The sequence below is a fragment of the Engraulis encrasicolus genome, chromosome 12 (assembly GCF_034702125.1).
Source record: "Engraulis encrasicolus isolate BLACKSEA-1 chromosome 12, IST_EnEncr_1.0, whole genome shotgun sequence".
Taxonomy (NCBI): domain Eukaryota; kingdom Metazoa; phylum Chordata; class Actinopteri; order Clupeiformes; family Engraulidae; genus Engraulis; species Engraulis encrasicolus.
In genome coordinates, this window is record NC_085868.1 from 14,482,972 (window position 1) to 14,499,106 (window position 16,135).

A 16,135-nucleotide genomic window follows, 5' to 3' on the forward strand; every position below is an offset into this window, starting at 1 on the left:
AGTGCTGTCGGAGCCAATGTGCGTCCGGCCTAAGTGTTGAATTAACACTGGAGGGTGGTAGAGGCCAGCAATCCCCTGGACAGCAAAGACCTGCCAGCATTGTCACAACAACAATAATAGTTAAGGAGGAAGATTGTGCATCCCTGGTGACTGGTCAAGGTGCAGGGCTTCTGTTGTTTTCAGTGGGAGGTTTGCACACTTGAAATCCATTTCTTTTTTTTTTTCATTTTGTTCCATGGCAGAATAATGTTTCAAAGACCTCAGTGGTGGAAACGCCATTCAGCCTTGGAATACAATTTTTGCAGTGTTAATTCAACACTTAGAGAGTCTGCACTGATTTTTTTTTTTTTTTTTTACTGTGCATGGTTTAGGTTATGTGAGGACAGTGTTGTGGTGTCTGTTTATCCATTATAGCCTGTTTTGCAGTATAATTGAGTAAGGTCCATCAGATTAGGTCCATTGAGAGCCTATCAGGACCAAAAATCCAATAAGTGGACTATAAACACTCACTGACACAATAAAAAGGGAACGCAAGAGAAATCACGTGTTTCATTTTGTCATTTCATGTCATTACGTCTTTATAATATTTTTGTCTGTTACAAATCTGTTACAAGGCAAGGCAAGGTCTTTTTTTTAAAGTGCATTTCATACAGGTGTGCAACTGAATGTGCTTTACAAAAAAGGAAATAAGTTACAATATTTATAGGTTTACCGCCTATAAATATTTTATACTGCAGAAGGTAAACCTATAGTAGGCATATATTATAATCTATTGTCCCATCATTTAGATTATAGCAGTATCATAATACGGTAATATATATAATGCACATTGTGATTGTAGTCAATGAACAGTGCCAATGGCTATCCTTCAGTAAAATCTTCTTACCTTGTGTCTGTGTAGGGTACCACCAGGCCGAGCGAATGAGAGAGGGCTGAAGACCCCGGACAGCTGTCATGCTGATATGTGGGGAGGCCCAGGCTCTGAACGACCATGCTGTTATTGGTCACCTGCAGGTTTATATTGGTGGACTGTCTGTGGCGGCTCCCGTGAGGTACATAGCCTAAGAAAGAAGAACAGATGAGAGTGCATTTTGTGTGCAATACTGTACTCACAGAACCGAAGATGACATCTCTCACCAGAAGATGACAGCTGAAAGATGAAAAGATAGCGCCGGACAGTGCAGACCCAGCAATTTACTAGCCTATGTGTCCATCATTCTAACTCAATGTTTCGAACTTTCTATGTGCACGCAAGTATTTACTGTGTCAGGTGCTGTCAGATGTACCATATATTTCAATCTTTGTCAAGGCATGTAGACCCACCTTTACCTAATCCGTGATTTTGTACTGTAAATCACGTTATACCGTAGTTTCTGTACAACAAACAGACATTATACTGGGGGAAGTGCTGGATTCAATTTTTCAAAAATGCCACAAACTCTTATGTAGAATCTTAGAGTTACATGGAAATGGTGGCATAGTTAGCCTACTAAAATTAATCATTAAGGACATAAGGAGGTGGTGAAATGGCCCAGGAAAAATCCCTTCATTGTATTTTTTGGGAAATCAAGTTAATAGCTAACTTTCCACCTTGAGTTCTACCCTCCCAAAGAGTGGCACAGCGTTTTTGTGGTTTAAGACAAGTCATGTCATAAAGAATTATTTGAATATTTGCTAACCATCCAAATGATCAGAATCAGGAGTCCTAATCACTTGGCCTGGCACGGGATGTAAAAAAAACCAAGCACCTAGGCATGCAGACTGTTTTTAAAAACATGTGTGAAAGAATGGGCCACTCAGTGAATTCTAGTGTGGAAGTATCATTGGATGCCACCTGTGCAACAAATGCAGTTATGAAATTTCTTCACACCAAAATATTCCACAGTCAACTGTCAGCTTTGGCAATTAGATAGATGCGGCTATATAGAGCAGGGGTCCCCAAACTTTTTTCTCTGGGGGCCACATTATCGTTCCTGACTGTGATAAGGGGCCGGGATCAATCATGTGGGCTTTATACTAGGCCACTGCCTGTTATAGCCATAATTTCTAGCACAAAATAGTTCAGCATTACAAGTGATTGGCAAAAGACGTGAGTACTTCAAATGTCTTTCAATTTGAAATACCACAGGTATTCGTTTTAATTTCTAATAACCATGTAAAAATAGCAAGGAAAGGTTAGAAAAATATGGTGATTGACAGTTTATGATTGATACAATAGAAATGCTAGGTCTGTTTATATTACAGTGAGATATTATATTGCTGAGAGAGAAACTATCAAGACAAGAAACTTCTGGTGATTCACACTTGGTTAGTGAAAATGAAACTGTAGGAAGGCTTGTTGATAAACAAAATAAAATATTTTATAATTATTTTTTTCTGTAAGGATCGCTTCTTTGGGCCAGTTCAAATGGTGGGGTGCAGAGAGGTGGAGGGCCGGTCAAAGGGGCTTGGCGGGACGCATTCGGCCACCGGGCCTTAGTTTGGGGACCCCTGACTGTCTATAGATTTGCATATGTAGCTATGGCTCTGTATTATTTGTATTTGTCTCATTAGCGCATCTAAATGAAACGTTTTTACATACAGATGACATAATCTGTAAATGCCTTCGGCACACAAAATAATGTGAAGAGTGAACATCTTTTTGTATCTGTGAATGTGAATGATAGCAGCAAGCAACAAAATGAGATATATCTCTTCTATTCCCATAACAAATCAAAGATGGCTTAGAGACACTTTCTGCTCTGTTAATTACTAATGAGGTTTTTTTTCCCCTCGTCTTCTCGGTCCTCTGTCTCGGTGGTTTGTTGAGGTGCCAGCTTTTTTGCATGGCTAATTATAAAGAAAATTTGAGTGAAAGAGCCGAGCAAGAGGACATGGTGTGGGCTGCTGGTGGTCATTGAAGTGAAGTGAAGTATGAAGCCGTCTATGGAAATCAGGGCCACTCTTATTTTGGCAGACCAAACCAAGCAAGCCCAGATTGAGAACACACATGCGCGAGTGCGCACGCGCGCGCTCAGACACACACACAGACACACACACACGCGCCCATGCACACAAACACGCAAGCACGCACGCAGGGAGCGCATACACACACACACACACACACACACACACACACACACACACACACACACACACACACACACACACACACACACACACACACACACACACACGCATAACCACCACACGCGGCCTGCACACACAGATGCCCACCTGCCTGTACAAAAACACGGACACGGACACGCACACGCGCACACACACACACACACACACACACGCACACACAGACACACACAGACACACACACACACACGCACACACACACACACACACACACACACACACACACACACACACACACACACACACACACACACACACACACACACACACACACACACAGACACACACTCCAAGGCACACACAAACATACTCCCACACTTCCCAGAGTTTCTACTTTCTTCAACATGCACTTGTGATCTTTCAATTAATCAGCGAAGCAGTGTTCAAGCAAGTCTCTTTCAACCGCACTGATTTTATTGTGCAGATTGATATGTTTGGAAAATGGCTTCATAAGTGTCCCTTTAGGAGGATGATGATGATGACTCACAAAGTTGATCTGTGTAGTAACCAGGTCTCTGTTTACTGTATCTCGAATAGTGGCCAGGCACGATGCAAGCGGAGGTAATATTTAACTGGTGGGACACTTAGGGAAGGAAAAAAAAAGGTCTCTGCACTTCATACACACCATCGTGTTTCATGTTCCAGTCTACTGAGCTGAGAAATATGGTAATACCGCCAGACAACGGTCTCTTTTCTCTTTTGCCTATTAACCGAAAGCCCTGTGTCTTGGATGGAGTCTCACCTCCTGTGTCATAAAAAAAATTCCATCAGACCCTGACAGCCCAAACGTTATGACTTTATTAGTTTGTGAAGCTATAAGGGGACCGACAAATTGCCTGCTTAGGTCAATATTTTCATGCGCACAGATTGAAAGAGAATTCGAACATTCAAGAATATAGATGCATAATGCAGCTCGGTGGAAGTGTATGCATGAACGAGGCTGATGATGTTTACATTGAGGGGGTGCAGCTGGGTTGCGATTCCATAGTGATTTTTAGTGAATATATTGCTACAGATGGGCCACATATAAAAACAAGTATTAACATAGTTATGGCATATACACCATTGCGTGCATTAAGGGGCTACATCTTCCCTCTTCAAGTGTGGAATTGAAACTGCACAGCCATATATGAATGCTCAAAAATAGTTTTAAATTCAACTCTCTAGTGTTAGCTAAACAACCCAAAGATGTAAATGTAACACTGAATCGGATAAGACCCTATATGCTCAAACAGTGTTGAATTAACACTCCAAATTTTACTGTGTATGAACACACTATTCACTCTTTTCTTTCCTCATTCCACATGAAAGAAATAACAATTTCCATTCTCACCTTTACCTCCGTTTTCCAAAGCATTCGCTCTGCTCCCCTGTTTGGAGGTTTGGAAGTTAGAGGTGGCAGGTGGAAGGTAGAAGGATGAAGCCTGTTTCCAGGTGGAATGCGGAGGAAGACCCAGCACGTCCTGCCCTTTACCGTGGGTGAGCACCTGCCTGCGGAGACTCAGGCTGGGGAACAGCAGTGGACCCCCGACCCCGTGCGACTGCTGCTGTGGTGGCGGACCCCCCGTCGGTGACTGCGTCTGGGGCTGGGGCTGGGGCTGGGGCTGAACCCTCCCGACTGGACCAGCAGCAGCGGGGAGACGGAGGGCGCTGGAGCAGGAGGGACGACTCTGCACCCGGCTGGGGGGAACATGCTGCCCTGTGAGAGCACCCAAGGGCAAGGCGGTGGCGTGGTGGTGGTGGTGGTGGTGGTGGTGGACATTAGAAGGGGACACCATAAGGTTGCAGGCTTTGCCGTTCATGGTGACTGTCTGTCACAGCCAGGCAGCTCAGAGTGACATCCCTGTCTGGATATCAGAATGTTTTTTTAAAGAAAGAAAGAAAGAAAGAAAGAAAAAGAATACATGTCTTTCAAAGGCTGGCATACAATGGCAGTTCATAAGTCTTGAAAACATCCTGATTCCTTATTATTAAAGCTCTTATTAATAATATCACCCATCCTATTTGAGTGTCTATTTTTGTGGCCTTCGGTCATCCCCACAATTAACACACAATTAAAAAAGATATCAAAGTGACAGTTGTTGTTCAATCATAAAAAGTTGTTGTTGTTGATTTGAAGAAGGTTGAAGTAGACATTTATGACAACAACCAGCAAGCTCGTTGTTCAAAGAAATGATAGGCTATAGCCTATTTACGTTTGCAAGTGAAATCGGTGAGTCTAGTTCAAAGCTACTTTTAAGACATCAAAACAACATACCCGAGGTCTTGCTGTCAGAGCTCTGTCATGACCCATTGACTACGACATAGGTGGTTTAAAATCCAACCTCGTGATTACAGAGACTCGTCCAAATCCACGACTTGTCAACGGCGCTTCGTGAGTTGTGTGTTGTTGGTATGCAACTTTACTCGCAGCTTTTCAATTTCAAAGGCGCACCAAACACTGGTGCCAGGGCATAGTGGCAGCTAATCGTCTCCAGGGGCGTCATTGGTTACCCTTTAGCTTGCCACAGTTTATTGTTATGATGTAATGCTGGGTCAGCGTGTTAGCTTACTATTTCGGAATGTTAATGAAGCATATTTGGCATATTTTCGCTGGAACGTCGCAGTAGAAAAAAAAAGTTATGAACTTCAGGACGTCCTCGTGTTCAGTGGATTGGCACGGTGGCACCTGTCAAGACTGGTAGCCTATGCGAAGCATACGTAGCCTACTTGGGAGTTCGCAGTGACATCAAAGGTTCACTTGTTAACAGTCTCTCTCTCTCTCTTTTTTTTTTAAATAGGGCCTATATTCCATCCTTACAGATGACTTTTGGATTGAAGTTACTCGAATCCCAGTCTTCATTAAGTAGCTTAACTGTAAGTATTTTTTCAAGTTCAATTGAATTACAGTTCAATCATATTATTATTATTATAATTAGAATATTATTATTATTATTATTATTATTATTATTATTATTATTATTATTATTATTATTATTATTATGCATAACTTACATTTTAAAGCTTTCCTCTTGGGCACTACTGTCTCATGCTTTTGAACGTGAAGCATTTGCAGATGATCATGTCAACATGGACCACAGTACATTGTGACAAAACTTTCAAAAAGGGATTTAAAAAAAAAAAAAAATTGTCGGTAGGGCAAAGGGGCAGGGGCTTTAGCACCACCTTGTCCCTATCTCATAGGCGTGCACAGATAGGGCCCCTCTTCCCTACCGGACAAAAAAACTGCTGTTTTTGAAAGTTTTTTGTCACACTGTGCTGTGGTCCATGTTGACATGATCATCTACAAAAGCATGTGAAAATAATGCCCTGATATGATGTGTAAGGCAGACGGAAGTTCCATGGGTAACACTTTATAATAATGTCTGCTTAGTAAAGACTTGGTAAATAAACTAATGATGAACGAAACATTAACATATGTTTTTTTATCATTAACTAAGTTCTACTAATGCTTTATAAAATATCTACAAATACTATATACAAGATTTTACATAGGCCTACCTCAGTATTTCATTCATTTACAAGCAATTTGTAAATGTTTGATGAATTTAAGATATTAACATAACATTTCCTAGTCATTTACAAACATTTGTTAACATTTCCTAGTCATTTACAAACATTTGTTAATGTTTTGTTCATCAATAGTTATTTATTAATTCTATTGATGAACAAAGATGCACCTCTGCACGCCACTGCCCTATCTGTGCGCAGAGGTGCATCTTGCCACCAGGCAAGGCAGGCAGCCGCTTGGGGCCCCCAAGCCCCTAGATAGTGAATAACAGCCCACATTTTACCACAGTAGTGGCGATTTTGGTTCAAATGCTCATTTTTTTGCATTTTCGCTTGGGGCCCCACCTGACCCTAGAATCGCCTCTGTCTGTGCGCATACACGCCTGTGGTCATCTGTCTGTAGCCTAGCGCTGCCTCAGCCACTGCTTTCTGTCTTCCCACCAGCTATTGGAGTGTTTGCACAGCAAGTGCTGAATAGGGTTGGCATGGCAACGTTGGTGCGTATTATTCTGGGGGTGACTTGGGAAGGTATGAAGAGTTTGAAGGTGGAAGAACACCAGAGAATTTCTTCACAGTTAGTGGTTAAGGTCACACAAACACTCGCCCTGGCCATCTTAAATGTTTTTCTTGTTTTGATTTGTTTGGCCTGGGTACAGACAGAGACACAGAACGAGATAAGACAAGGTAGAGAGAGGATAGATGTGTGTGCACATCTGTGTGTGTGTGTGTGTGTGTGCGTGCATGCTGTGCGTGCGTGCGTGAGTGCGTGCGTGCGTGTGAGAGAGAGTTGAGTCATTTAGACACTTTTTTTTGCTGTGAGATGGATGGAGGGAGACCGTTTCTTGTTGATTCACTAAAGCCTTTGCATCAATGATGATTTGGTGAGCGGTGGCAGTTGTAAGTACAGTACTAGAGAGAATTAGTGCACAGACATTTTGGGGGGCAGGTGCTGAAAGGGGCGGGGGACATGTGAAACATCCGGCTGCCTTAGAGTCTATACCGTATTTTATCAGGGCATTATTGTAACATGCTTTTTATTATTAAGCATAGATTATCATGTCAGCATGGACCACTGATGAAAAAGGTAGGTCTACGCACTGCTGATAAGCTCCAAAAAAATAAACTTTATTAGTCCAGGAGGGCAAAGGGGCAGGTGCTTTGGCACCACCTCGTCCTTATCTGTGCACACCTGTGGAGAGCATTATGTGTACAATGAACAGTAAAACAATGATATAAAAATCATAACAGTGGCCACTAGTGGTGAAATAACACTCTCAAATGTCTTACAGTAACACAATGTTTTTTTTGAAGATCGCTACCAGTGGGGAAATGGTGTATTAGGTGATGGGACTCCTTAAGAGGTTCAATTCTAGTTGGCTACATTTCTAAGCTACAACATGGAGATGCATCTCTGGGGAATTCTTCATATGGAAATAAATAACCACTGCTGTTTCATTTTGATATTTCAATAATAGCCAGCAGAGGGCACTGCATACATAGAAATGACATTTCCATGCATGCCTCCTGCTCCCCCTCTCCCTTCCATTACAAAACCTTTCCAATCAGTAAACCAAGTACATTACTGAGCTAATATAGTGTTTGGCATGTTTTACTCATATATGAGTGCACTTACACACACATATTCCAGAGAGAGGGGTGGGGGGAGAGAAAGAGAGAGAGAGAAAGAGAGAAAGACAGAGAGAGAGATGAAGTGAGACAAAGAAGTGATAGATTAGCATAAAGGTGTGGAGGCCAGTGCACCGTCGAGGCATTAGATGAATGCACTGCTGAGCTCTCCGACTCTAAGAGAATCCATTTCCATACTTAATGGCAGCTTCAATGCGTCTATAAGTAGCAAATCGCCCTACTCATCCATTTTGACGCCAGCGTGAAAGACTCTGTATGGACTTTTTTTTTTCCTCCTGCGGAAGCAGGGCCACTGACAGGTTTGTCTGGGCCCGGGACAGTCATAGGAAAGCCTCCCCCCTCTACTACCCGATATACAAGGTAATGACGACCCAATTCTGGGGGCGCCCCTCTCTCCATGGGCCCTTGGACAACTGACCCCTTTGCCACTGTTGGCCTCCCTGTGTGAGAGATCTATTGCAATATTCTCTTAAAGTAGCCCTGAGTGCTCCCTTGCCATTATTAATCCCCGTGCTCCATTCTAATGACACTTGGAGTCAGACTCCAACCTTTCAATGCCGCCCATTTAGCCCCACTAGAGGGTGGTGAATAATCGCACTGATCCATTTTCCAACACCATACATATTCTTTCTCCTCTTGTGTCTGATGGCTTTTAGTGAAAATCCCGGGCCCTCTAAATCCTGGGAACAGGATTTGATAATTTAATTAGGAGGGGTGCGGTAATTCATATTCGTTGTTAATGTACGTACGTATGTAAGCTGGACTAAAAATATTCTCCGCGCCACTTCGCAAGCGGATGGAGTCAGGACTTCTTCAGCCTTCTTCACGCAATCACAAAAAAACAAAAACAAGAAAGCAACGCACAGATCAATGCTTCACATAGTGATACACTCTCTGCTGGTCAATGCGAGTGGTGTTTTATTACTAAGTGCCTTTTGTAGTCGACTGTCTGCTGCCTGCCAGAAATGCAGGCCCCTCATGGAAGAAAATCTTATTGTGATGGCATTTTCAATATGCTTGCTCACCGTTGGGGTGGGTGGTGGAGGGGAGACCAACAAATGGAAATGCAAAGCCAACAATCCATCGTCGTCCTTGTTTTTCATTTAAAAAATGGTGCTCACTCTCTCCGTGCACATGTTTTTTGTTGGTAGCTAACAATTTACTATGATGACATTGTTAAGCGCTGTGAGTAGACTGTTAAAACACGAAAGAAATCCATTGCTGAATGTTCTTTAAAGTCGTACAATTTATGACAAGGCCCACATGGATCTGTCATGACATTACATTATTATTGAGCCGTGTGAACGTGTGGCATTTAGGTCGTAAACCTCATGGGACCGGCGAAGAATTATGTCCACCGTTCAGCGGCCTAGGCAAGCATGGCCCAACTGCGCTCACATGTGTTATCAACCTCCATTTTTCATCAGTTAGTGCTCACTGCACGCTGCAGTTGTAGAGACGTAGCGGCATGTAACATAACTATTGAGCTGTTGTGTGTGAGTGCGCCATTTAGGCGAGAAATCCTCATGAGACTGCAAAAGAGTTATGTCTCACATTTAGAGGTCCGGGGAACATGGTCAGTGCTCATGTGTTTATCAGCCTCCATTTTTCATCAGCCCCGTAACCCCTGCAGTTGTAGTTCCATGTCACACTATTATAGAGCAGTGTGAGTGTGCTGCATAGGCAATAAACCTACTATATAACCTACCTTCTACCACAAATATGTCTTCCATTCAGAGGTAGTCAGAGGTCAAATGTCAACGTCCTCCATTTTTCATCAGTTATTATACCCTTAAGTTGTATTTCACTCGTCCACCATTTGAGTGCTTGATGTACAGTAAAGCATGTTTGACTTGCTAGCTGTCCTCGATCCCAGGATGCTTTGAGTCAGTGGTTCTGAACCTTTTTTGAAAAAAAAACACCCTCTTGTCCTCATCATAAGCCTCACAATGCCCCCTTGACCTCATCATAAGCCTACCAACACCCCCGTAGAACCCAAATTGAAAAGCACTAAGTGGACATCATGCACGATGAGACAATTTGAGAACCATTGTATCCAGTGAATGAGCAGGAGGCATGACCTGTATCATCCTCCATTCTCCTTCAGTTAGTATACCCTGCATTTGTACTTGCTTCTCTTCACAGTATAGCTACTATGAAGGGCTGTGAATGGGCCATATAGGCCGTAATTACATAGCCTGATTATCATCGACTTTCAAATCTCTTCGAGACTTGGTCTGACCAAGAGTATAACAATTAACATTTCCCAAACAACATTTCCCAAATGGCCTCCCTTGGTTTGCTAATGACTGTTTCCTTCCCAACAAAGTGGGAGAAGTTCCTGTAAAGGTACATTGTGTTTGTACCGAACTGAATAGAGCTGTAGCAAACCGAACAGCGCTGTACTGAAAGGTACAGTAACAGGATACTCTATAGGCCTACATGTTTTACATTATGCTGCCACTACATGCAGTACCTCATGCAGAACGCTGAGAGAGAATGCAAGAAAGAAAAGGTGTAGAGGCTTGTTCTTTGTGAGACCTTGAGAAAAGTGCTATTTCTTACACTGATTAAATCTCCGACCCTAAGTAGCAGTTTGAATGTTTTTTAGCTTTTACATATACTGTACCAAAAATTTACCGAACCGTGATCCCAAAACAGATATCGAACCGTGGTTTTTGTACTGTTACATCCCTATAAATGAAAACATCAAGATCATTACATTAAATAGTCCTTCCAACATCAACAACATTAAGTTATGACTCATAGAAAGCAAGATAGCACACACTCTTCCCTGAAGGATATAGACAGTTTTCAACGTAAAAATCCAATAACATTCGTTCTGGAATTATCTTTTTTCCATGTCCCCCGAAGTTTTTCAGCTAGCGAGTGGGTCTGGCCTCGGATCTGAGAACGTTTGAACGCTGTGCCCTGAGTCAGGTAATACCAATCACAAAGCAGCGATTTGTTTTGAATCAAAGCGGGCGGGGTTTTGAGGGAGTGACGACGAACCTCGCAACACCGTTGGGAAAGCACAGCAACGGCAAAGATCACAGATTGGTCAGAGTGCCGGCACGGTTTGAAAAAACAACAGGTTGTTCTCATCAACAATCTTCGGAGGTATCGTTCATCGGGGCCAGACTAAATTACTCCGGTCTCAAATTTAGGCTGGTTTATCAGGCTATGTCCCCTTTCGCGTTGGTAGTTCAGTTGGTAGAGGAGCCGTTCGGCAACCCAAAGGTTGCAGGTTCGAGCCCCGCTTGGCCTGACTCCATCGTTGTGTCCTTGAGCAAGATACTTAACCCCAAGTTGCTCCGGGTGGCAGGGTGGTACCCTGTGTGGCAGCCACGGCCACCGGTGTGTGAATGTGAGTGTGACTGGGTGAATGTGTGGCATACATTGTAAAGCGCTTTGAGTGCTTGAAGGAGTGGAAAAGCGCTATATAAATGCAGTCCATTTAACATTTACCATTCCATAGTGGTGTAATCTGCTCAATTACAGTGCATGCAAGAGATGACACAGGATGGCCTGTTTGATTGTGGTCAGTGCTCACCCGTGTTGTTATCCACCGTACTTCATCAGTCAGTAAAGCTGGCATTTATCGTCGCCGCCGTGCCCCTCTTGTGAAGTGAGCGCCTTCCCTAGGTAGAGTTTGATGAGTGGTGCTAGAGCCGTGAGCATAATAGACTGAGCTTATCAGTGACAAGGCCTTCTTCATCACAAGTGGCATAGTCTCCACACATGTTTTTTTTTTCACAAGGTTAGATTCAACTGCTACTTAAACACTCGACCGACATACAGTACTTACAAGAGTAACATGCCAATTTTTATGACGCATATCACACCTATTTGTGCACACATTTTATTGCATAATGTGTTTCTCTTTACAATTTTAAATCATTCCGATGAAACTACTCTAAAAAATACTGCATTCCGCAAAATCGTATTCGTCTGTGAAGAGAAAAAAAAAACTTTATTTTCATTGTCACTAACTACAAGAAAATTCCAGAACCCTTTTTTTTGTCCAGCATGAATGACAGGTGTGAGATGATAATGTGTGTGTTGTCAAGATGTTGTCAAGATATTGCTGTTTGAGGACAGCTGTGAAATGGACTGATGATGTGTTTTGTATTATTTCGTGGGGAGTGTATAAAATGGTTGCCTCCAAATGGTTACATATGGTTGCCTGAAACGAGTGTCCTTGAACACAATCCAATAGTGTCCTCTCCTGTTTGTACACACAGTTGCATTCAGGGCTGGACTGGGACCGAAAAACAGCCGCCAGCCCCTCACACAGCCCCCTGCTTTTCAACGATTGGCTCAGTCCACAGTCTACATTAAAGATAGACCACTGACCCACCCCACTGAAATTGAGGACTGGTCTGGAAAAAAACAAACAAACAAACAAACAAACAAACAAACAAACAAACAAAACAGCATCGGCCCCCTGACGACTGTCAGCCCACCGGGAAAATGCCCTGTATGCCAGATGACCAGTCCTGCCCTGGTTGCATTTGACCGTGTAGCAGCATGCTTGGTCAAACGCTTTGATGGGCATAATAATGTCCTCGCGTCATCTGCGGCGCCATTCTGAGGTAAATGAAGAAAACGTCTCCTGCAGGCAGGCGATGCTCAGTAATTAATGAGGTGATAGAAGACGAATTACCTCCCTCTTTTAGTGCAAGACTGGCAATCACAGACATCCCGGATTCGGAGACATACAACCTGAAGGGAACCAATTTCAGGAAGGTCAAACCCCCCTTCTGTGATAGACCGATACCCTTGGAAGTGAAAAAAAGTATAGATGTCCGATATTGGCTTTTTTGCCGATATCCGATATGCCGATATTGTCCAACTCTCAATTTGTGGGTATATGTGGGTTATTTTTTCTCATAACAAATTTTAGGTAACATTACAAATCTGCTGTTGTGGAACAAAATATGCTTAATTTTATTGTAATGCCCCACTAGATGCATTCTCAAATGCAACGAAGCTTTCCAAATATTAACATCGTTTGTGCAAAATCGAAAAATAATTAAGGAGAAAAGTGTACAGTAATTCAAGCAATATTATATCGGTTTTGATAGATCAAAAATCAGATACCGATATTGACCGATATTACATTTTATGCTATTATCGGGCCAATAATATCTGTGGGCCGATATTATCGGACATCTCTGAAAATAAGTGTTAGTCATGCAGAGCATGCTAAAGGGTAGAGTTCCGATTGTCATAATAACCATATTTGGTTGATGCCGAAGATTGCGTTGAGTGTGGTGTGGTTTTTTTGTGTCAGAATATGAGCCGTCACATAGACTAGTTTTGAAATATCAAAACAACCTGTGGCAACTAACACAAACAAACACAGACACAGACACAGACACACACACACAGACACACACACACACACACACACACACACATACGCACACACACACACACACACACGCACACATGCACACACACGCACACACACACACTTAAAGCCAAATTAAGTTTCGATCTCCAGCCTTCTTATATTGCCATTTCACCGTTCAGTTTCCAAGCCAAGCAAAGGAACGCAAGGCCGTTTTCTCATGCCAGGACAGCATGATGGGAAAAAATAATCAAACTAGTTTTTTTAGCAGTTGTCATTTTACATCAACTTTGGTCTGCATTATTGATGTCAACTTGAAAAAGAATGGTCGTCGCACACTCAGAACTTCATGCAGTTACATTTAATAAGACGGTTTTATTAAATGTAACTGCATGAAGTTCTGAGTGTGCGACGACCATTCTTTTTCAAGTTGAGTCTAATTGTCTGCCGTACGCACCTCAAACGGTGTGCGTTTACTGAAACCCGAAGAAAGACTGCATTATTGATGTAAAACGTGTATTTGTGGCGGATATTCTGTCGTGGCCGGAGAGTAGAGGCTAACACGAAAGGAGGAAACACAAAGGAGAAAGGCTTAGCCGCCCAGCAAGATCCTTGAGAACTTTGCCTTGATGATCTGTGTCACGCAGTGTGCAAAATGTCAAACATTAAGTGGCATTGATCTCTCCAAAGCACTGCTTATTCTCACCCCTACCCTACTTGCTGATGGGTTCTTCATAAGAGCTTATCTCTTTTTGCCAGGTAATAATGTCATCTGGGTAATATAATGGCACAACATGCCCGCAAGCTGTTCGTAAGTGGCACAAATATAGTCATCCTTAGCACGTCGGCATGCAAAATATCTGTGTTGCACACACACTGCACTCCATTTGCATCCTCTACTTGTGGAAGTAAATTTGAATCTTGTATTTCATCCTTTTAGTGCAGTGGTTAGACTCATTGCTGCAAAATATCTATAGTCTACAGATACAGTAGGCCTACATACAGTCCCCTCCAAAAGTGTTGGAACAGCAAGCTCTAAATCCCCTTGTTGTTGTTGTGGTCGACTGACATTTAGGATTGAGACCAAAAGCTATGACATTACAGATGAGGTTACTGATTTAAGGTTTGGTCATTCCCATTTCGGCGACACAAGATTACAATGGCATCTGTAGGCCTACATGAAGGGATTAACCAGGCTGCCGTTTTATGATCAGAGGATATAATAAAGGCAATGCTTAACTTTTACAGCAATAACACACTTACATAATGGCTTTTTGTTTCTGGGTTGAGTGACTTGGTTGGCTGGAACATTATAGCTGACACAACATCTCCTGTGAAGAAAATACCTCTCGGGCAAAAGGCCCGCGTTTCATGTAAGTAAGTCTCAAGGCGTTGGCCCCAGGCGCCACATGCCTCCAGACCTTCCTAGTTTGTTACAGATTTTTTTTTTCCGTGTGAGCTGCGTGATATTTCTTCCACCCCTCTTATCTCTTATGGACTTATCTGGCATCTTAAAGTGACAGCGGCCTCAGCTAAAAACTGATTAAATGCAGACCAGACCATCATCAGATCTAAATCTAAATATGCTGCTTTGACCTCTAGATCTGAGAAGAACGTTCTTTCTTTCTCAGCGTGACGTCTAAGATGTCTCTCATGCTTGCTGCTTTGCCTTTTTGCGCGCGCTCTCTCTCTCTCTCTCTATCTCCCTCCATCTCTTTGAGAATCAGCCATTTACATCTTGACATGGCAGTTCTTTACGACATTCAACACCCTGTCTGCACAGAGAAAGTAAAGACCCCCTCTCTCCTCTTTAAATTAAGTAGTGAACTCAAAACTCAAAATTCCTTTTAATAAACTAGCACTTGTGTGCCAAATAGTAAACACGACTGTTCTGATCTGACATTTTCGATTAATTACGAGGTTGTGCATTATGATGTGTAATAAATTGAAAGCAGTCTTAGCTTTGATATTCCCACAGTTGCTCTGTGGCTGCAGCGTCACAGACAATTTACATAGAGTGATATGTCAGAGGCTGTTGCAAAAGAATACATTTAGTCAGCACATAAATGCTCCGCATAAAGGCCATTTCTGGAGGCTAAAACGATTAGCCTGACTATAGCCAGACTATATCACTAGTGAGATATAGGCCTACTGTATGTAGTTTGGGAACACATCTATTCCTATCCTCATCAGTAAAAGACTATCTAAACTATATTTCAGGGGTAGCTCTTTATATACAGAGTAACAGGTCGCTTGTCATTCTAAAGAGAACTATGTGTAACTGTTTACTGTTTCATGCATTCTGTGAAACTGGAAAGTGTGTCAAATACAAAACAAATGTCTTTTTTTATGGTTTATTTAAACCCTCTGTTATTTTCTCTGTAATTTTCTGTTGCCACTTAGAAAATGGGTTTCACATAATAGCCAATTTAAGCTGACAAGATCTACAATGTCAAATAACGCAGCCGTCAACTTGTTCTGCAGTTGTAGCATACA

General features: G+C 42.4%; 1 protein-coding gene across 1 annotated transcript; it reads right to left on the reverse strand.

Annotated features, from left to right (window-relative positions):
* Positions 1–496: 496 nt before the first annotated feature.
* LOC134460354 (bromodomain-containing protein 4B-like) lies at positions 497–4,928 on the reverse strand. The gene is made up of 3 exons (XM_063212786.1): positions 4,460–4,928; positions 887–1,061; positions 497–509 (listed from the first exon to the last, which is right to left on the reverse strand). The coding sequence occupies exons 1-3, from the start codon at positions 4,926–4,928 to the stop codon at positions 497–499; spliced, it is 657 nt and encodes a 218-aa protein (XP_063068856.1).
* Between the last annotated feature and the right edge of the window lie 11,207 nt (positions 4,929–16,135).

Bases quoted from the DNA above. Each gene is read 5' to 3' on its own strand.
- LOC134460354 (XM_063212786.1), bottom strand. From the start codon at position 4,928: ATGAACGGCAAAGCCTGCAACCTTATGGTGTCCCCTTCTAATGTCCAC. The intron at 1,062-4,459 runs GTGAGAATGGAA...CTTCTTTCTTAG, and splicing joins TTTGGAAAACGGAGGTAAAG to GCTATGTACCTCACGGGAGC.